The sequence below is a fragment of the Rattus norvegicus genome, chromosome 11 (genome assembly GCF_021556685.1).
Source record: "Rattus norvegicus strain SHRSP/BbbUtx chromosome 11, alternate assembly SHRSP_T2T, whole genome shotgun sequence".
Taxonomy (NCBI): domain Eukaryota; kingdom Metazoa; phylum Chordata; class Mammalia; order Rodentia; family Muridae; genus Rattus; species Rattus norvegicus.
This window is the reverse complement of record NC_141544.1, coordinates 92,125,361-92,146,579: the sequence shown is the minus strand read 5'-3', so window position 1 is coordinate 92,146,579 and position 21,219 is coordinate 92,125,361. Positions and strand designations below refer to the sequence as shown.

General features: G+C 48.0%; 1 protein-coding gene across 10 annotated transcripts in view; it reads right to left on the bottom strand.

The window, feature by feature from the left end:
• The window catches only part of Dgkg (diacylglycerol kinase, gamma), a 193,493-nt gene that overhangs the window by 104,034 nt on the left and 68,240 nt on the right, over positions 1-21,219 (bottom strand). For 6 of the 10 annotated variants that reach the window (XM_087575570.1, XM_087575575.1, XM_087575571.1 and 3 more), the window contains 9 exon segments: positions 21,034-21,204; positions 17,222-17,271; positions 13,294-13,368; positions 12,591-12,713; positions 9,029-9,146; positions 7,376-7,464; positions 4,468-4,584; positions 3,449-3,541; positions 1,746-1,805 (listed from right to left, as the gene is read on the bottom strand). In XM_087575570.1, coding sequence (XP_087431696.1) covers positions 1,746-1,805; positions 3,449-3,541; positions 4,468-4,584; positions 7,376-7,464; positions 9,029-9,146; positions 12,591-12,713; positions 13,294-13,368; positions 17,222-17,271; positions 21,034-21,204 — 896 coding nt within the window. 10 annotated transcript variants of the gene reach the window in all.

Sequence of the window (21,219 nt, the reverse complement as noted above, 5' to 3'; positions counted from 1 at the left end):
TAAAGAAGTCCAGAATAAGCCGGGCAGTGGTGGCACACACCTTCAATTCCAGCATTTGGGAGGCAAGACAGGTGGGTCTCTGTGAGTTCCAGGGCAGCCTGGTCTACAGAGTTAGTTCCAGGACAGCCAAGCTACAGAGAAACCTAACCCATGGCCCAGTTCCAGTCATCACCTGTGACGTTGCCCTCAGCCAGAGCAACTAAAGACTATGGCAATGTGACCTGTGTAGTATTTCCTACTGCAGTGTGACCCTTGCAGTATATCCTGGAGGGTTTATGTTGATTTTTTTGCATTTATTTTTTGTCTTTCATTTTGTAGGTAAAATCTCAGACCACCAAGTAGGTCAGAAACACTGAGAGCAGAGTGGAGCTTCTATGGGTCCCATGGTACCTGACACAGCAGCGAGCCCTCACTCCATTTTTGTGAATTCAGCTGAATGATATTCCCACACAGAGATCCCGCTTGGCTTCATGATCAATATTTAATGCCTGCATTTGTTTGTTTTAAACTTCACGCCTATCACAGCCTGACAGGTTTGCAAAGGGCAGCTGTTTGTTGTTCATGATCTTAAAGAATTCTCTTGTCTCCTAGGGTAACTGTGTGACACACAGAAGCATTTTGGAGTCTGGGGAGTAAACTCTTAAGTCTGGGGGATGCTATCAAAGTACTTAGTATCTCAGTGCATGGGGAGTGAGATTGACGCCCGTGTGTGTGTGTGTGTGTGTGTGTGTGTGTGTGTGTGTGTGTATGTTCTCTTCTAGATTCCTTTCTTTGTGGTGTCTAGACAGGTATCTAGAACCTTCTCTTTTGAGCTTCTGGAGCAATCATGACCTGGGGGTGATGTTTGAACAACTGTATCACGTGTGTCAGGGATCAGATATCCTGCATACCATCAGATAGATACACTAAGATTCATAACAGTAGCAACGTTACAGTCAGGAAGCAGCAACAACGTACTCGTATGGTTGGAGTCACCGCAGCGTGGGGAGCCGTACTAAAGGGTCACAGCATCAGGAGGTCTGGAGCATCCTCGTCTGTTGTGGCCCACGTCATTTTTATCTTATACCTTCATCAATTTCAATTGATCTTGTGATTTCAAAGCACACAGTCTTGTGAGCCCAGTCTTACAGCACTGTGGGAGGCGGGCAGTCTAGGGACCCCTCTTAGCACAAGGAAACCTACACTCAAGGCAAAGGATAGGGCTCCATTTTCCCTTTTCCTGTTCTGATATTCTTTGTACCTCATCGGGCTGCCTTCTCTGCAGTCCTCAGAACTTCAGGGAGGACATGAGAAAATACTCTCTGGTGATGGTTAGTGGAAAACGAGATCTTAAATACACGCGTAAGGATCGAGGGCCTTTGGATGTGGTCTGCTTTGTTTTGAGAGATTATATTCCAGAGGTAGCTGGATAATGGCAGAACACCCACTGACTGGTCTTACGACACACATTTGTTACTGTTCAGGAGGACTGCAAGGTGTAGATTCATGTGACCTCTCTTAAGGAGGCGACAAAGCCAATTAGACCACCAGTGATATCAGTCAGTCTCCTTGCTTTCTACTTGTCTACCGGGTGGCAGTCAAAGGTTAACCCCAGAGGCCCAGGTAAATGTCCACCTGTGACAGAATTGGGCATGAGAGAGCACATGCCAGGATGCATTTCTTCGGTGCCCAGGCCCCACTCTCCCTGCCCCAGCCTCTGGACTCACTCGGAATGAGTGCTGGCTGCCCGCCCATTCATGCATTACCTGCATTACAAGTTCACCCTTGGCGGCCGCACCGCTATCGGACTTCCCTGCTTGCCGGTCCTGGGAGAGAGAACACAAACAGCCTTAGAGGAGGAAAAGCCCACTCCTGAGACAAGAGGCAATCAAAGTGTTAAAATGAATGGTGGTCACAGCAAAAATCTCAGCCAGGCAGAAAACCTGAGTGTTTCAGAGTGGGACTTCGGTCCTCAGAAGAGGATGCACCCCACAGGTTCCTTGGGCTCCGCAGGTCCCTGTGATTACTGTAATCTGCGATTATGTCACTTGAGGTGACTGTAATCTTGGGACATGGTAGGGAATGAAGCACACAGGAATCTGGTTTGTTGGCTGAGGGCTTTAAAAACTGTGAGAAGCCAGGCCTCACTCAGCCTTCCTGCTCAGCGGGACTTGACACCATGGCATGGCTGACACCAGGGCATGGCTACTGCTCCTGGCTTTGCTTGTTCTGCCTTGTCTCAAAGTTCATTGCTTATTCTGTTGAAATTTGTCCAGCAGACAGTGTGGTGTCCAGCAGACAGTGTGGTGTGCTGCAATACAGTGTGTGTGTGTGTGTGTGTGTGTGTGTGTGTGTGTGTGGTGTGTGGTGTGTGGTGTGTGGTGTGTGGTGTGTGTGGTGTATGTGTGGTGTGTGTGTGGTGTGTATGTGTGGTATATGTGTGTATGTGGTGTGTGTGTGTGTGGTATGTATGTGTGTGTGGTGTGTGTGTGTGTGTGATGTGTGTGTGTTGTATGTGTTGTGTGTGTGTGTGGTGTGATACAATATAGTGTGTGGGTGTGTACATGTGTGTGTTGTGTATGTGTTGTGTGTGTGTGTGGTGTGATGTAATACAGTGTGTGTGTATGGTGTGTGTTGTGTGTGTGTGTGTGGTGTGTATGTGTGTATGTGTGGTATGTGTGGCGTGTGTATGTGTGTGTGTGTATTGTGTGTGTGTGCTGCCTGTGCATACAGCCTTGGCTTTACCACATCTTCAAACTTCTGCATCCAACTTTTGTGTTGTTTTGTTTAGCTGTTTGAGCGTCTCCACTTTTGCATGGTTTTGTCTTTTCTACTCCACTGCAGTCATTTATCACATGATCTCAGCTTATTCACGGCTGTGTGAGTAGCAGAATACTTGTCCTTCGATGGAATAAAGAGAATTTTCAGGATAGGAAGTTCGTATGTTTCTAACTTAATGGAAACTGGCAAATGGATTTCCAAAGTGGTGATTTTCCTATAGGATTTAAGTGAGAGGGGAAATAGTGTCTGTCCCAGTCAAGGGTGAGAAGGGAGGGGTGGGTGAGTGTGCTCCAGAGGCGGTAAAGGTTTCAGGTGGTAGTACTGGGGGCTTCATTTGCTACCACTTATGTCTGAGGCCCTCAGGTGCGAGCCCTTGAAAGAACACAGGCGAAACCTTGACAAGGATGAAGGGGGCCAAGAGCAGGTGGCCCTTTGAGCTGGGCTCTGCCTCAAGGATGCTTAGAAGGGATGCTCTGAACATCTGGAAGAGCCGTTGGAAGCTGCTGTGTCAGAGCTTTCTTGCTCAGTCTGACTGGCACAGCACTAACTTCTCTTAATCGCTCGCCAAAGCAAAAGCCCTGGGAATCGGTGGGGTAACACTCTGGAGAATGTGAAGTTGTGAATGTCACCTGCCTCTGACCCCTGACCCTGGAAAAGCCAGAGCCCTGGTAGGGGCAGGACCACTTACTCGGGTGACAGGGTATATGGAGGTAGGCAGCAAAATGTGGTCTTTGAGTTCCCCACCATCGCACGCTGTCGACAATTCACATTTGCGGTGAAACTGGAGAGAGAAATGAAGAGGATAATGAGCACAAGTGGCCAAGGAGACACGGGGTAGGTAGGCGTCGTGTCGAGGTTTTTCTGGGGAGGCGAGCTGTCCAGTGCCCCTGCGTCTTGGAGTACTGCTGCCTTTGGCTTTGACAGGGTTGTTGAGTAGGTGTGAACATGTGGCCTGGCTTGCCAGGGGCATAGAAATGACATCTAGAGCCGCCCTTCAAATGTGGCAACCTGAGTGGATTCTATACCCCTAACCCTGGATCTCTGGGTTAGAAACTCTGAAGGAAGGCTACCTCTTGAGAAAACCCGAGGGAGGCTGGAGTAAAGCATCAGCGGAACTCGTGTATCGTGAGAGACGCTTTGTCTGTCTTGGAGGAGCCTCCACTTTAGGGCTGATACCTAGCCATGGTGTACAAGACACAGCCTGGAATTGGCTATGGGAGGAAGACTGGGCAGCCCTGTGGCATTTGTCACATTTAGAATGCTGTGGACTCTGGCATGAGCGTGGCAGTAGCAAGGCCAGGCCCCTGGGCTTGGCAGAGTGCTGCTGACAGTAATGTGCCTTTGGGCCAAAGTCTAACTCTAAAGCGTAAAGGGGGCTTTCCAGGATTTAACCCCTCTCCCAGCCTGTCAGTTACCGCAGCCCTGGGTGAGGATGTTCGTGGTCTAGCCTGCTCTTCCCAGCTGCTGGTCATGTAAGCAGTAGTCGGTTGGCTAATTTCTTAAGCAGCCCTTTCTCTGGGCAACTTGAGTCAGTCATTGGCTGCTGGGAGGCTCGAATGGGTATGGGGGGGGGGGCTCTGGGCTATCCTCTTAGACTCTTCCCCTCACTCTATACTTGCCCTCTGGAGGGATGATCACTACCCCATGCTACAGCTTGAACAAAACCCACACTGAAAAGAAGTAGGGCCGCCCTGGGCACCGACCCACCGTCATCCGGCACCACACGCAGTGCCGCGCAGTGACACTCTGGTAGCACTTGATACTTTTGTGGCACCGGTCACACTTGACGGAGGAGTTCCCTTCCACCCACGCGTGCTGCATCACCTGTGGGAGGGAAGGGAAGGATACCAGGGAAGGCAGTGGAATTACGCCCCTGGGCCCAGGGCTACAAAGAAGTGGGCGGCGCGAGGAGCCCAGAGGGCCCTGTTTCCTCAGTGTGAAAGCTTGTTAGATGCAGAGTTCCTCCTGCCTGACCACCACTATGCTAAGCAAAATAGGTTAAAAACCGGTTCCATTTTGCCTGTACTAGCTCTCACTCCAGCAGGCAAGCATCTAAGCAGCCGCTCTCCTGCGGTTCCTCTGTCTTGGAGAACTTGCTGGAGAGGCTTGTCCTCATGTGGGCCCTTTTCTGGAAGGCAGTGTGGTACAGGTGAAGCCAGAGGGCTGCATTGCAGACCAAATCCGTGGGAGGCACTCATTTTGCGCATCACAGCAGGGTGACTTCTGGCCAGTTTCTGCACCTCTTTGAGTCTCTGGCCCCTCCTCTTTAGACAACAGCGTGAGCACCTCTGGATATACTGGACAAGCACATCTGGAAGGTTTCTGTGGTGCACTTCTCTGGTTCACTCACTTCCTTTCCCTTGGCCTCCTCGCCTGAGGACTCTGTAGACACCCTGGTGCCCACCCCATACTCCGAATGGATGACTCTCTGGTGGTGGGCCCCAGAGGTTTGACTTAATCTCCCCACGATGATTTAAATTCTCACGAGTTAAAAGTGCCCCGGGTGCTAATATTGTAAGGTAGCCAAGAAGCAAGGAGGAGGCTAGATTACAAAGTCTAAAGCCATCAGTCAGGTCTGGGTCCCTTTCAGACCCATCTCCTGGCCATCTGGATGCATTAGCAACCTGGCTGGGAAATGCCACCAGGGTAGAGGGGGTGGTAGTGGTGGGATGGGTGGGGGGGGGGGGGGGGTGGTTTTATGCATACCTTTAGCAAACATGGGAACCTCTGTACTCAGATCTTCCCCCCCGCCGCCCCCCAGAATCTCAAAACTTTCCACCGTGGTGTTCTGCACGTGGTGAAGTGCAGCAGCAGGAAGATGTGGAAAGTGGGGGGGGGGGGGCGTATCTCAAAACGCCCAGCTTCAAATACTATATTAGAAACACATGAATCCATATTTGCCTCGAACAAGTATAAGTGTTTTAAATCTCTTAGCAGCTATGTCGTGTGATGCTATCCACCCAGAACATTTTTACTAATTTAATTGCTCCGACACACGAAGTCACATTTTGATGTGTAGCTTCTCACATTCAGCTGCATCAGCAAGGTGGACAAAGAAGTCACTTTGTGAACCTGAATTCTACACGGTTCCGCAGGCTACGTGCCGCCGAGATGACTGCTTCCATTTTGCAGAGGGACAAGTAGAGGTTTCAGAGATGTGAGTGACCGGCTTTGGGGTCTAAGGCCGGTGAGTAGCCACCCAGGGACCCACAACCAGTTCTTTGGATTCTAAGCTCAGGGTTATTGCCCCAGCACTGTGTTGCTTTCTTCAGTCTGTCTGGGGTCTGGAGAAATGGTGAGAGACTTGGGTTGTCCCTGCAAGCTCACAAGGTTGTGGATATGCTCTACTGGGCCCTCAGCTGTGTCATACTGCTCCCTGCGTCTGATGACGCGAGAGGCCTTTGCATAGGAGGCCCGCTGTGTGCTCTGGTGGCAGCCAGGCATGAACATGAGGTATATGATGGGGAGCGAGGCATGCAGTGGTTATGGGGCATGCGTATGAGGAGTCCTCTGAGGAGCCTTCCTCCCAGGAGGTCTTCCCTGGGAGAGCTGTGAGACGTCCCACCTTCTAACTGTCTCTCGGCTCCCATTCCTCAGTTGTGTCATCCCTCTGTGGCAGTGCAGATGGGCTGCCTGCAGTTTTAAGGGAAATCTAGAGCCACCCAAAGGGCCCAGAGAACTTTGGGGGCTTCCCCCCACTTCCTGCCACCTCATCTTGGCATCCACATGCCCAAGTCCTAGAGCCGAGCCACGCAAATGCCTTTGCATTTCATTCCTTCCTTTGTTTACCTTTGTTAGTGGAGTCTGTTGGGAACACTCAGACATGACCAGACCCACACTAGAGACAGACCCCATCCGCTCTGCTATAACTGCTGGAAGGGTCTTCTTCCCTCTGCTTTTCCTCCAATACCCGCCTCAGAAAGTCATCTCAGTAGAAACGTCACCATCTCTTCATGTCTGAAGCTCTCCTCCACCCTGCACTGCTTTCTGACTCTGAAGCTGGTCTCTAACTTCCTCATCACCTTGTGAACACAGCTCCTTGCCCTTCCCTGTGATCTTCTGACCCAGCCATTTCAAACTCAGTCCAGGCCACAGTCAGGCACATCTCCATGCCTGTACGTAGGGGCCCCACTCTGCTAGAATGCTCAACCCTCTTCCATGCCTTGTGAAGCACCCCCTGGTTCAAAGAACAAACAGAGTGCCACCTCTGTGAATATTTTTTTCCTTTCAGGCCTTAACTGCACATTGCATGAGGCCCTACTGTGGTAGCACACACATTCCATGAGGCCCTACTATGGTAGCACACACCTCGAGGCTTCACACTATGCTCACATACCTGTCTAGCATCATAACCTGTGCGGAATTCGAGAAGACTGGATACTATTTCTCATAACCTGTGGATGCCCTGGTATGGTGCCTGGCATACAGTGGGCTTCAGGGAGATGCTGAATGGATCGATGGATGAGTGAGATGGCTGAAGGGTCCTTGAGGCAGAGAAGGGACTAGAGAAAGCTCTCTGAGCCCCTTCCTGCTCAGGGATCTGTGATGATGAACATGTTACCCCCCCCCCCCCCGAGGCAGCATGCAGTAAGATGAGCCAATAGGTGTCACCAACCTCACCGCTCCTTTTGGCTTTGGAGTATGTTTTCACACATCCAGGAATGCTGTTGGATACACAGCGTTGGTGGACAGCATATTTACAGTCTGGAAAAAAAAAAAAAGGACAGTTTTTACGAATGCCACCAAGGGAAAATTTACACCCCCTCCCCAGTGCACACACTGCATGCAGGAAAGGCTTGCTTCTCCTTCTGGAGTTGGCCTGGCTTAGCAGAAACCCAACACTGTGACATGTGAGCAGTCTGTGGCCACCCCCCCCCACCTCTTCACACTACCTTTCTTTGATGGCAGTGACTGCACAGATGTGACCTCAGAAGGTGTGGTAAGGGACAGATGTCTCAGCATTGCATGTTGGGATGCCAGTGAGTAGACAGAAAGCCTACGGCCCCTGGGCTGACGGATGCTACTGGCCACAGCCTGAAGCATGTTGAGTAACTTGTGCCCTTTGGACACTCAGGGTTCTTTGTCAGACGCACACACAGTAGCTTTTTTTCTTTTTCTCTCTGGGGCATGGATTTTTGCCGTAATAAGTGGGACATTTGTGTGAAGTACCATGTACAGGGTCAGATTGGCGATTCCAAAATTTGTCATCATTGTTGTGACTGTGGTTGTGCACAAGGCAAGGGACCAAGAGGTCTCAGGCTTAACAGGAATGAGGACATGTTGACAAGCTGATATTTGGGTAGGTCTGGGGCAATCGGTGGACCTGTTCTTTAGTCTGTTCACTCCTTGGTTCCAACTGGTGTCTGCTATCTGGCCATGAGGTGGCTGGCAGGGCTCAGTGTACCCACATTCTCAGGTCCATCTGTAACTCTGTCTTTAGCCCTGTCCCCCTTGCTCCCTCGCTCTCTCCTTTCCAAACACCACCCTTTCTTCTTCTTCTTCTTCTTCTTCTTCTTCTTCTTCTTCTTCTTCTTCTTCTTCTTCTTCTTCTTCTTCTTCTTCTTCTTCTTCTTCTCCTCCTCCTCCTCCTCCTCCTCCTCCTCCTCCTCCTCCTCCTCCCCTCCTCCTTCTCCTCCTCCTCCTCCTCTTCCTCCTCCTCCTCTCCTCCTCCTCCTCCCCCTCCTCCTCCTCTCCTCCTCCTCCTCCCCCTCCTCCCCCTCCTCCCCCTCCCCCTCCTCCCCCTCCCCCTCCTCCCCCTCCCCCTCCTCCTTCTCTTCTTCTTCTCTTTCCCTTCTCAGTCCTGATCTACTCCCTTGTTGTGATTTTTTTTCGAGATTTTTTTTCTGCTTTCCCCTCTAGCTCCACAAAATGGGTTACAAGACGAAATGAACACACGCGTTTATTGTTCATTGCACTTCTAGAACATAAGCTATGCTCTTAAACTAACTAGAAAGCTCCTCTAAACATATAAGAAGTGAACGCTGGCCAGAAACACAGTGCAACTAGCATGAGCTACCTTTAACCTGTGGAAAGGCTTTAATACTTATTTTCCAGAGGAGCAGTGACTTGTGATCCCAACAGCAGCAAACGTCTTGCCCCTCTGACTCAGCTAGACCCAAGGCAGGGTACAGAGGCCTTGCTGTTGAAACAGGGCAGTCTCACTATCTGGGAAGCAGAAGTATCTGGACTTTGGCTGGAATGGATCCACTGAGCATGTGCAAAGCAAACGCTCCCGCCCGAGGGGAAAGGCGTCAGGATGGTTACTCACAGATGCAGCACAGGCCTTGCTTCCGAACGCCCATCAGCATGATGTGGCAGAAGTTGCAGTAAGTGGGCTTCTTGAAGTGCTTCAGGGTCCAGGCGTGCCTCCCATCCCCCTTGGAGGCCTGCAGGGATAATGATGGTGAGACCTTGAGCTGGGATCCCTGCTGGAAGCCAGAGGCTGCCCCCTAGTGCAGGTGTGGCTTTTTCTCTATGTTCTCTTTTCAAACTTGGAAGATAAGTTACTCAGATTCATTAACAAATTCTCAGTGTGTGTTTTCTAAAGTTAGCACATACAAAGGGAAAGAGCGTCTGAATGGCAGTGGGAGGGGAGCTAAAACAAGCCCTCTCCTACCTGGATGCCAGAAGTATAAATGGAAGAGCAATCTGATATGTCTGTCTATCTGTCTGCCTGCCTATCTATCTATCTATCTATCTATCTATCTATCTATCTATCGATCTATCATCCATCCATTGATCCATCCATTTGTCTATCCATTGATCCATTCATCCATCCATCCATTCATCTATTCATCTATCTGTCCATCTGTTATCTATCAATTATCATCTATCTGTCTGTTGGTATCTATCTATCTATCTATCTATCTATCTATCTATCTATCTACCTATCTATCTATCATCCATCCATTGATCTACCTATCCATCCATCATCATCCATCTATCCATTCATCTATCTATCATCTATCATCTATCAATCATCATCAGTCTATCTCTCTATCTCTCTATCTATCTATCTATCTATCTATCAATCATCCATCCATCCATTGATCTACCCATCCATCCATCCATTTATCCATTCATCTATCTATCCATCTATCATCTATCAATCATCATCAGTCTATCTATCTATCTATCTATCTATCTATCTATCTATCTATCTATCTGTCTGTCTGTCTATCTATCATCTATCAATCATCCATCCATCCATTGATCCATCCATCCATCTATCCATCCATCCAACCATCTATCCATCCATCTGTCCATCTATCATCTATCAATTATCGTCTATCTGCCTATCTATCTATCTATCTATCTATCTATCTATCTATCTATCTATCTATCTATCTATCACCTATCTACCTCACCTGTCTATCTTAAATGATTACAGTTAGACTCAGCAACATCCCTTCTTGAGCTCTAGTCTAAAGAAATAACTTTTGAGAAAACAGATGAGTGTTTCTGTGCTAGTCAGACGCAGCATTATTCCAAATAGTGAGGACCTAGAGATGTTCTAACCATTCCCAGATCACTAAAGTTGTAGTACATCCATATAACTTAATATTGGGAGGTAATTTGTTTGTCTTTTTGGCCTCAAGGACAGATGATGATAATGATAAATGTTATTCTAGTCCACTGCCTGATTCTAAGCTGTACTAAATACTGGGGGTGGGGGATACAAAACTACTGCAGGAGCAGTAAGTTCATTACTGGTAAACAGAGAAGAAAACAGACTCAGAGATTCTGTAACTAGGCCAGTGCCACAGCAAAGATGAGAGACGCCACAGCAAAGATGAGAGACGGTAGGTCTGCAGGCTCTCCACATCTCACTTCCACAAGGATCTTCCTGGACAGAAGGAAACTTCACACCTCGTCAGGAGGTCTGCTTATTCATCAACCAATCACCATTTTATCTGAGAGCACCTCCATTCTCTAAGTCGGCTAGCCCAATCCCTTGCCTTTCTCAGCTCCATGAAGCAAATGGCTCAGGTAAAGCTTCTGCTTGTGTTCTAGCACCACCGTGTGGCTTGTTTATTTCTGGCCAGGTTTTACCCCATTGCTACAATTTTACTAGAAAACAGGATGTGCAGAGAGCCCCAAGCATTCTCAGAGGTCGTATGTGTGATTGAAAATGGCAGGAGAGTTGCAACAGCAGGCCATCCAGGAAGTTGGCTGGGCTTCCTGTAGAGGCCCGTATGTTACTTGTTCGTTAAAACCTTACTTAGCACACACTTACAATAGGCTTACGTAAGGCTTTTGATTAATATCAGTGAAATGTACAGTTTTTGTACATTTTTTGATGTGAATTACAGTTTTATGTAAGGCTGATTTGGTGTTTGACAGGGACCCTGGAAAGGAGCTAAAGAAATACATAGATTTTGCCTGCTGCTTCCTGAAGTGTGGGCTCTTTCCATACAAGATGTTGGTGGTGCTTTGAGTTCAATACATGGAGAACAGAAGTTGGTTCCTTATGCTTACAGGGTCCCAGTTTTGTTCCCCCAAATGAGAACAAACCAAGACAACAACTGTTGCTGTTAGAATAGCAACCTCACAGAGCATCTCTTTGGATCCAGTTCCAAGTGAACACTGACAACAATCTACTTTGCTTTTGGGTTCTTGTATGTGTGGCCCCTGAACAAGAGGTCATTATGCACAGGTCTCCATGCTACTGAGTGTGGCAGATGGAGCTCTGGTTAGGTGTTTGCCCTTGGACCAGTCCTTTATCTTTCTGGATCTCTGTTTACAGAATGAAAAGGGCTAGAGTAAGAGTCACAAAGGACTCTTTTAGCCACATCACTGCAGCCCTAAGAGTCAGAATGTGTTATCAAGCCTGGTGTGCAAGCCTAGGCACTCAGGATACTGAATAAGGAGGGTCACAGGTTCATGCAGCATGGCCTGCCTGGGTTACAGAGCAAGTCTGAGGCCAGCCCGTGCAACAGAGTGAAACTTTGATGCAAAAAACAAAAAATAAAAAAGAGACAGGGAAATACGGACCGCGGCAGAGTGCTTACCTAGCATGCAGGAGGCCATTGCTTCAATTCACACGGACCCCACACAGAAAACAGAATGAGTTCTCAGAACCTTGCTTATTTCCCTCCAAGGTGTCTTCTCCCTGTTCTGACTAAAGTGGGGTGCTGTGAACTGTGGGGAATTTGGAGCTAGGTGGAAACCCCAGTCTTGTTTCTCTCATTCCGTACAGAACTCTGGCTTTCCATCTGTACAGAGTGGGATAAAAACTGCTGTCCCATCTGATTTGCTTGTTAAGCCAGAATCCATTCACAAGAGCCCCCGGGGCAGATCACTGTTCCTCTTCTCCCCACTTCCTTTGCCAATTCTTTGCATTTCCCTCGTTTTAAAACGTTTAATTAATTACACTTACTCATTGGCAGAGGCCAGTGGGCATATGTGTCATGGTGTGTGGAGGTCACGTGGCAAGGAAGTGAGCTCTTTTCTTCCAAGATGTGGATTCTGGGAATCGAACTCAGGTTACCAGGTTTGGTGCCAAGTGCCTTTATGTGCTGGGCACTTTGCTGACCCCTTTCCTAGTATCTTAAGACCTAACTTGATGAAAAGATGAGCTCCTCTGTGAGATTTCTATTGCACTTTGCCTGGCCAAGTGTCTCTTTACAGTGAGCACAACAAAAAAATTTCCCTTCGTAACAGAGCGGCAAAGGGTTGTCAGTGGAAAGAATAGATTTTGGGCAAGCAGAGTGAAAGCGATGGGAAGAGAGAGGCAGCAGGTGGGGCGGGGCTTGCCCATCAGGAAGTCTGGAGCAGACACTAGCAACCAGACAGACTCCAGAGCCATTGACTGTAGTTTACTGACTTACGGAGTCATCCATTCCCAGGAGGACCAGCAACGGGATGGTGGTCATCCCCCCACTGACCCACTCCTCTAGAGACACGAAGCCATCCTTGTTGTAGTCCATGCCTTGCAACATCTCCTTCAGTATCTGTGGGAGCCAAAGAACAATAAATGGCCTGTTTGCATCTGTTTCTGGATGCCTCTGCTCTGTTCTCTCTTCTGTCCTGTGCTGTTTTCTGAGTCACCCACTGCCCATCTTATTCAGAGTAGAGTGGCAAGGGAACAAAGCAGTGAGAGACCAGCGTTCGAGGCCCAGCTCTGCCCTGTCCTGACCTGTGGTGGCTCACCCCAGCTCTCTGTGTTCTGGGTTGCTCGTCTTAAAATGGAAATAATATTGCCTTAGCAAAGATAAGTGTTTAATCTAATATCTGATACGTAGCATTCCCCGGGTAGTCAACATTAGCAGCTGACAATTGATAACTTTTCCATTTCAGGCTCTAGCTTCTCTGTTCTGAATTTCTAGCATAAAGTTGCCCCTGCTGATAGGTTGGGGAAACTGGCCTTCAGCATCTTTCCTGTTGGAGAAAGGGGAGATCAAGCTGTAGGGCTCTGAAGAAGCTGCTGGGAGGATGAATCTGGGGGCACCACACAGAATCATTCAACCATTCGCATCCACATGTCAGATGTGCCTCACTGTCTCTGAGAAGACTGTGTTTGTAGAAACTCACAGGTCTGAGCTCTGTGGGATCCCACTCCAGGTACTGGGCAACATGTAGCATTTGGCTCACAATTTGATCCAGCTCCTGGAAAACATCAGGAGAGAAAATATCAAAGGGAGAAAACCAAAGTAATGTGTGTGTGTGTGTGTGTGTGTGTGTGTGTGTGTGTGTGTGTGTGTGTGTTTCATCAGGATAAGAACAAGACATGGTGGGAAGATTGGCAGGGTGGATCATGAGGAAGAACCCCACAAGGGCAGCCACCTTGACTACAAAGGCCAGGGGACGTAGATGCTCACAGCAGGTCAAAGCCAGAGGCACATGGAGCACTGACTCCAAGCCCACCATTCTGTCCTTTGACCTAAAGCATTGGGAATCCTGTTTTCTCTTTTTGTAACGAATGCAAATGCAGGTGAAGACAGGCCCCATTTTACCATTTTTTTTTTTTTTGGTTCTTTTTTTTCAGAGCTGGGGACCGAACCCAGGGCCTTGCGCTTCCTAGGCAAGCGCTCTACCACTGAGCTAAATCCCCAACCCCCCATTTTGCCATTCTTATCACTTCCTGTCTATTACCACACCTTAGCAGCTTAGGCTCTGTCTCTCTGTCTGTCTGCCTCTGCAGTCAGGTTCACATCCCGTGTTGGTCCTTGCTCAAGCACCATGACTTAGATTTATTTCACATCTTCTTTTTCCTTTGCATTACAGTCAATCCTGAGCCTAGAACTTGGGGAACGGAAGTGTATGCATATGGTTTATTTACCTGATGGATTACCCCTTTGGTACCAAGGCCTGTCTCTACCTAAAACCTTAAAGATGTGCCTGGTGTTAGTGAGTCAGTGCATTCGGGCATCTATGGGAACACATTGTGCTGGGACTTGTATCTGGTGTCAGTTAGCATCTTACGTATGGATACAACCTAAGATGTTCATAGGGAGATTGTCCTAGGAGATTGTGTGGGAGACTGAAGGAAGTTTGGAAAAGTTTAGAAAGTGTTATTTCCTTCATGTCGAATTCAGGGTTAAGCCAAACAAGCCATGTCTCAACAGCTATTTGTCTTTTTAAGATATATTTAATTGTGGTGTGTATGTGTGTGTGTGTGTGTGTGTGCGTGCACGTGTGCACGTGTGCATGCATGCATGCATGCATGTATGTGTGTATGCACGTGTGCGTGCATGCATGCATTCGTGCATGTATGTGTATGTGTGTGTGCACGTGCATGTGTTCATGTGTATATGTGTGTGTGCACGTGTGTGTGAGTGTGTGTATGCATGTGTGTTGCACATTAGAGTGCAGATTCCTGCAGAGGCCAGAAAAGAGCATCAGATCTCTTGGAGCTACAGTCACAAGTGATTGTCAGCCACCCAACGTCAGTGCTAGGAACTGAACTTGGGTCCTCTGTAAGAGCAGTAGTGTTCACCCTTAACTCCCGAGTCGTCTCTGAAGACCCTGACACCAAGATATCTGTCTCTGTCTCTGTCTCTCTCTTCCCTCTCTCCCCGTCCCTCTCTTCTCCTCTCCCATCTCGTGTTGGACTTGAAACTTGTGATTCTCTTGCCTCAGCCTCTTGCCTGCAAGAAATACTACTTTACCCAAAGGGAAACAGTAGCCCAGAGCAAAACTACAGGCTTGGCAGCGGCTGAGCACGACGAAGGGAGTGGAAAAATCTGTGAGTCTATTGGGGTTCGGGATTCTACAAGATATTGTGACTTAGAAACTGAAAGTTAGACTCTACTGTGGGTTGTACAAACAGAAGCAGAATGGTCTGGCTTCAGGAAGAAGTGGGTCCCCCGTGTCTACCCTGGCCAGGCCACGCCTGATCATGTAAAGCGATGGATGGGCAGGCTTTATTGCATGCTGTGTTTCAATAATATCAGCTCACACTCATCTAACAAACATGGGTATTTAAAACATCCTAATGAGAACTAATGGAGACCAGGGAGACTTGTCTCCAAGGAGGTTTTATCTGGGTATGACAGAATGTTTAAGCAGCAAAGGTTTTGTAGTTTTGTGTTTCTCTTGTGAGCTGTGGAAGGCAGCAGGAAGCTGAGGGTTACAGGGGAGGGACAGTGGGAGGGCAGCCCATTCTGATTCCCTCCTGAGTTGGGGAAGGAAGGGATACCAGTGTACCGTGTGATGTCTGGCAAACCGAAGCCTGGGATGCTGGCAGGAAGCCCTGGCCAGCTCATTCCCAGCAGTAGGACAGCTATTGTCGGGGAGTGGCCTCTTCATCACAAAGTGTTCACAAAGAAGCTGGAAGCCACCAGCCAGGGATTCCAGGTGTGAAGTTGAGTCAGAGACCTCTTTGGAAACGTGTTTCAGTCCACTAACATCATCTTTAGAATATATTCTGGATTGAACCAGTTTCCACCTGCAGCCCCGCTGTCCTGTGTAGGATCACCATTGTTCTGTGTCCTGATTATTTCCTTAGGTCTCTGTCTGATATGCCTCTTACAGTCTACCTGACGTAGTCTCCTGAGCGATCCTTGAGACGTGCCAATACATTGCTTTTTATTTCTTCTTTAGCGAGCCCGGTTTCCACTTAACCCTACAGCATCCTGGGCACGCTTCAAGATCTTTGCACACAGTATTTTCTACCTAGAGGGCTCTTTCCCTAGATAGCCCCATCTCCAAGTCTCTGTCCAGTGTCCCTTCCCCAGGGAGGCCTTCCTTGACCACACTTCTGAAAGCTGCGACTCCCTCTGGTGTTTCCTACTTCATTTTTCTTCTCGGTAAACATCTACCCAATATGTGTGTATGTGTATGTATTTACTTTATGCTGTACGGTTTTATTTTTGCGATGCTAAAATTGAATTGAAGTCTCGGGCTAGGCAAATGCTGTGTCGCAGAGCTTTATTTCCAATTGCACCAAGCCCCTTCTATTTTGAGAGAAGTTCTAATGACTCTCTTGCCCCAGCTTCCTGATGACGGGTGTGCACTACCACTCCCCAACCTACAGCCATCTGATACGCCGTGTAGTGTTGCCTAGACTACAGTGAAAGGAAATGGAACTTTGTTATTTGGCTGTAGAGGACTTGATGGAAACCCTCTGTAAATGCTGGTGTTCTGAGAGAGTGCTTGTTCTGTCAAAGACCACAACCCAGAGCATTGCAGCAGTGCTGGGGAGACCAGTGAAGGCACTAGGGTAGAGAGCATTGGCATGGTTCACTGGCCTAGTAGACTTATTTCCTCTATCCGTCTGTCCCTTATGCTTCTTTCCCTCCCTCCCTTCCTCCCTCCCTCCCTCCCTCCCTCCCACCCTCCCTCCCTCTCTTCCTTTCTCCTTCCTTCCTTCCACCTCTCCCTTCTCCCTTTTCTTTCTTTTCTTTCTCTGGTTTCAGTCAGCCAAACACACTCCAGTCTCAGACCTGCCTGTTTATAATAACTCTTGGCAGTAGTCATGACCACAAGGCCTGGTTTCAGGGGCTTCCTTTTTCTTGGACTTTTCTCTCATCTTTCTCTCCCTCCCTGGTCCTGTTCTTGCCTCTTCCTGAAGGGGCGAGGTGACGGTAAAGGGTTTAGAACAGATAGGAAACAGTCTCCTAAACTCGGATAGATAGTAAGGCAGTTAACCTCCTTTCTGTTGGCCTGGTCTTTTTGCTTCTCTGCCCCACGCCTCCTGATTCCTGGGTTTCAACAGGAAATTTTAAGGGAAGTCTGTAGATGGCGAAGTTATATTTGAGAAAAATACTAAAATGTCTCCCTATCCTGAGATAGTTCCAGGTTTCTGGGCCCAGAAGAAGGAAAATGGAGTCTATGCTTCATCTGAGTCTTTGGGAAGCACTCGTGGTCTTTGGGACTCCACTCATGGTCTGCATCCCTTAGCCAGGATGCTGCAGCTCCTGTGTGGACGGAACTGGGGCGTTTGGATGTTTCCTCCACTGTCCCTTGTTCTTCCCACTCGTTTTCAGATCCCAGGACTGTGTTGAAAGTGGAAGCTTACCGCTTGGTCCAGGAGTTCATTTTCATCCGAGTCATAGAGACGAAACATGACTGCAAGAAACACTCAGATTAGTCCGAGGTCCTCCAGGAGCCAGTGTGGCTGACACTCTGCTACACCCGTTTTTAGCCCAGATCCAGGCAGCATTGGGGCATAAGCTATTACAGCCAGCTTACTCGCTGAGATTCAGTACATGACTTCCTTAAGGAAGAGGTGACGCTAGGGAGAAGAATGAGGCCCCCTGGGCTTTCGGGGCTTCCTGTGCAGTGACTCTGTGGCAGATGAGACCCAGGTCACAAACGAGACACCCCGGAGAGCATGCATATCTTTCTGCACCATCTGGACACAGTTTGAAACCCATGTCCAGCAGCTGGTCTGGCCAGGGCAGCACCAGGATTACAGCGAGGCCTTTGCCCCCACTGCACCTGACTGCTGAGTAGTGCATGCTAGAATCTTAGTGACCGCTGCCACTTCTGCGATGTCAAAGGAGTTAGCTCTCTTCTGGGTTCACTTTATTTGAAAGATGGAAACTGTAGTCTTATTTATTTCTATTAGCGTGAGCATAAGAATTAATATTTACAGCTGTAGATGTACAGAAAGCATTTAACAGATTGTTTCTTTTCTTTCATCGGTGAACATTTGCATATGACATTCCCTGGGTGGCAGGCACTGCTGTATGCACCCGGTCATAATTACATAGTAATAATAATCACCTTAGGAATGAATGGCGACCTGAGGTTGTTGCTGCTGATGGAGCTACAGGGCACTCAAAATGTTAGTTTTTGAATTGTCCTTTATCCCAAATGCTGGGGGACAGGAGCACTTCAGATTTGGGATTTTCTTTTTTTCTTTTTTCTTTTTTTCGGAGCTGGGGACCAAACCCAGGGCCTTCCGTTGGGATATTTTTTGATTAGGGATATATACTCCGATATTTTGGGGGACATTACCTGGGTCTACATGCAATATTATAGTTTTCATGTCTTACATGCATAGCCTCCAGGAAACTCTATGGAATATTTTTAGTGCATCCCACTTAGACTGAAATCCAACCCAGGAGCTCAGATGAGAAATTCTCCATATATGCCATGGAGCCTCGGAAGTTCGGGGTTTTGGAGTGAGGGTCAATATGCTAATTGGAAATATCTTGTGAGCTTCAGGGAGGCAAAGCAGACAAGGAAGGTCTGGGAAGGACTGGGACTAAAGACTAAGTGTGCACTGACAGGGACATTTACCTAAAACGTGGAGATGGTGTGATCTCAAAAGCCAGCAGGGCAGGCAGCAAGATAAACACTTCTTCCCTTTCACCCCCATTCTTTATGGTGCTCACAATCGGGTTCTCTTATGTGCACCTCCTACTGGCTACATCCTGGGTCTAGTTCAGTACAGGCCTCTTGGTCATACTACGCCTCTCTCGTACAATTGTCCTTCAGAGGTTTTAAATTCCCTGCTCATTGTATCTCCTCATCCCCCTCCCCCATGCTATGTACCTGAGTAGCATTTAAATTTTTTTAAAAGTTCTCTCTGGTTCCTCAGAATATTCTGGTCAGGGGCACATAGTGCATGGCCACGTGACATAGAGAATGCTGAAGTGAACATACTAATTTCATTCCAGGACATGTTCTGGTTCAGGTGACCCAGGTTCAGACATGCTTCTTCCCATATACGTAAAGTGAGATAACCATGTCTGCCTTCCAGGGTTGTTATAAGACTAACAGTAAGTGAGAAGGTGGATTCAAACTGCTTAGCAAGTAAATGTCTAGTGTCCAGCCAATGAGAGGGTATTGTATTGTCATGTATCGACAATAGGTGGAATCTCAGGATGACTTCCAAAAGGCCACATGCCTAGTTCTCAAACTCGAGACACTTAACTTGTTTTCAATCATTACAATGAGAGAATGACTTAGACTGATAGAGAAAAAAAAAAAAAAACCCAAACCAACAGAAATGCTGACTAAGTGACCTTAATTCACATCAAAGGTTGTAAGGGAAAATATTGGCTGACAATGGAGAGGGAAAGTCACCGAAGAGATGTAAGGAATGGTGAATGACAAGGGGCTTGGCTGGAAAGTGATCTGGACAGCGAAAATTTATAAGGAAATGTGACTGTTGGCCAAGTGTTCCCTAATGCCACCACATCGTTGTATTTGAGCAGGGCGGCAAGCATGACCTAAGAAATACACAACGAACTATTTCTAGACAGAACCACAGGGTCCTAGACTCTGCTTTGAAACAATCAGAGGCTAAGGTGGGAGGGGACACCCAGAACAAGCGTGACCAACACCAGTTAGTGTGAATAGTGGGAGATGGGGGGGGGCTCACAGCTCTCATCCACCTCTGAGATTTTTCAATATTAAAAAGAGAAAGACAGAAAATTTTTCCTTTCTGTTTGAAAAAGTCACTTGGAGCATCACTGTTGTGAAGGATCTGACACGTCCTCCTTGGCACTCGCCGACAAACGCGATGCTGAAGACTCAAAGCCCTCCTCATGGTTGGAAATAATTTGATATTTCACTTTTAACTTTAGCCAGAAAAAAAAAAAGAAATTTGCTGCGCTCCCACCGAATTAGCACTTGAGACGTGAATTGTGAACGCCCCGCAGCCTATGGGAGAGTTTACGCTCAGCTAATGAGCAAACTGTCGTTTGGTTTTGGCAGAGCTCACCTTTGGGACGCTTCTCTTGGTAATGCTATTTGTTGACGAGTCCTATTAACTGAATTTTAACTTTTGCTACAGAAGCTATTTCTTTCCTGCTACTTAAGTTTGCCAAGAGGCAAATACAAGATGGGCTATGGCAAGGTCCTTTCGTTTGCCCTCAAAAGCATGCTGGCGGCTCTAGAGACCAGGAAAGCCATCCTGGGATAGTTCTTTAGGCCGCAGGCTCCATCTGCTGAGCTCTTTCTTGTCCTGAAGGCCTGCTTCACCTTACATCCGTCACATTTCTTTGAGACAGGATGTCTGCATGCAGCTCTGGCTGGCCTCGGACTCATTCCACAGACCAGGCTTTCTGTGAATTCAGAGATCCACCAGGCGTTCGCCATTGTTCTAGCATCTGAGGGGGTTTTGCAACTGACTTTGAAGCACCCCAAAACACACTTAACTCTTCTAGCGAGCCAAAAGCTGGAGCACAGGCATGAGTGTCCAAATGGAAATAGGCCTTATCAAGACAGGCTTATAAGAACTCAAGGGAAAGAAGGAAAAGGAAGGAAGGAAGAGGAAAGAGGAAAGGGAGGGAGGAATTTCCTGGCATGCAGACTTAGGCCTTTAGTTTCAGTACTCAGGAGGCAGAGACAGACCCATCTCTAGGAATTCAAGGCAGCTTGGTCTATATAGTGTGGTCCAGGACAGCCAGGGCTATAGAGAGGGGCTCTGTCTTAAAGTAATAAAATAAAGTAAAATAAACAAAAGGGAAGAACACAGAGGGGGACGGAAAGAAGAAAGCCCTATAGTTATGGCGTTCCTTGCTCACAGCTTAGGGGAAGATCAGAAGATGTTGAGTATCTTTTCCTAAAAACGATTACCAACACGAGGCCAAGGCTTTCTGATTAGAGGCACCCAGGAAGCCCTGACAGACAAAACGATCTGGAGTCCTTGGTAGCAACCTCTTTCTTCCAAATGGCTATGGTCTCCGATTCCTGTCTAACTTCTCTACTGGTACTATGCCCTGGGGTAGATTGTAGGACATGTTGTCATCACTGCTACTAAAGGACAGAGAACGCTCCCCAGTGCCCAGATGAATCTCCAATGTGTATGAAACAACTGTCCAGAGCCTTGGTCTTCCTCTGGGAAGCTGAGGCCCTAGGCCAGTGAGCACTTACATTCTAGTTTATCCTGAGGCCTCCCGGTCTCCATCAGGGACAAGTAACACACCACATCCTTCAGGTACACTATGGGGGCATCGGAGCTTGAAGCCGGAGCGTTAGGTTCTCCCCATGGGGCTGCAGCCTCTAGTTCTTCAGACGGTACTTGTGTCTTGATCGGTTTTGATTCTGAAAGACAAAAGG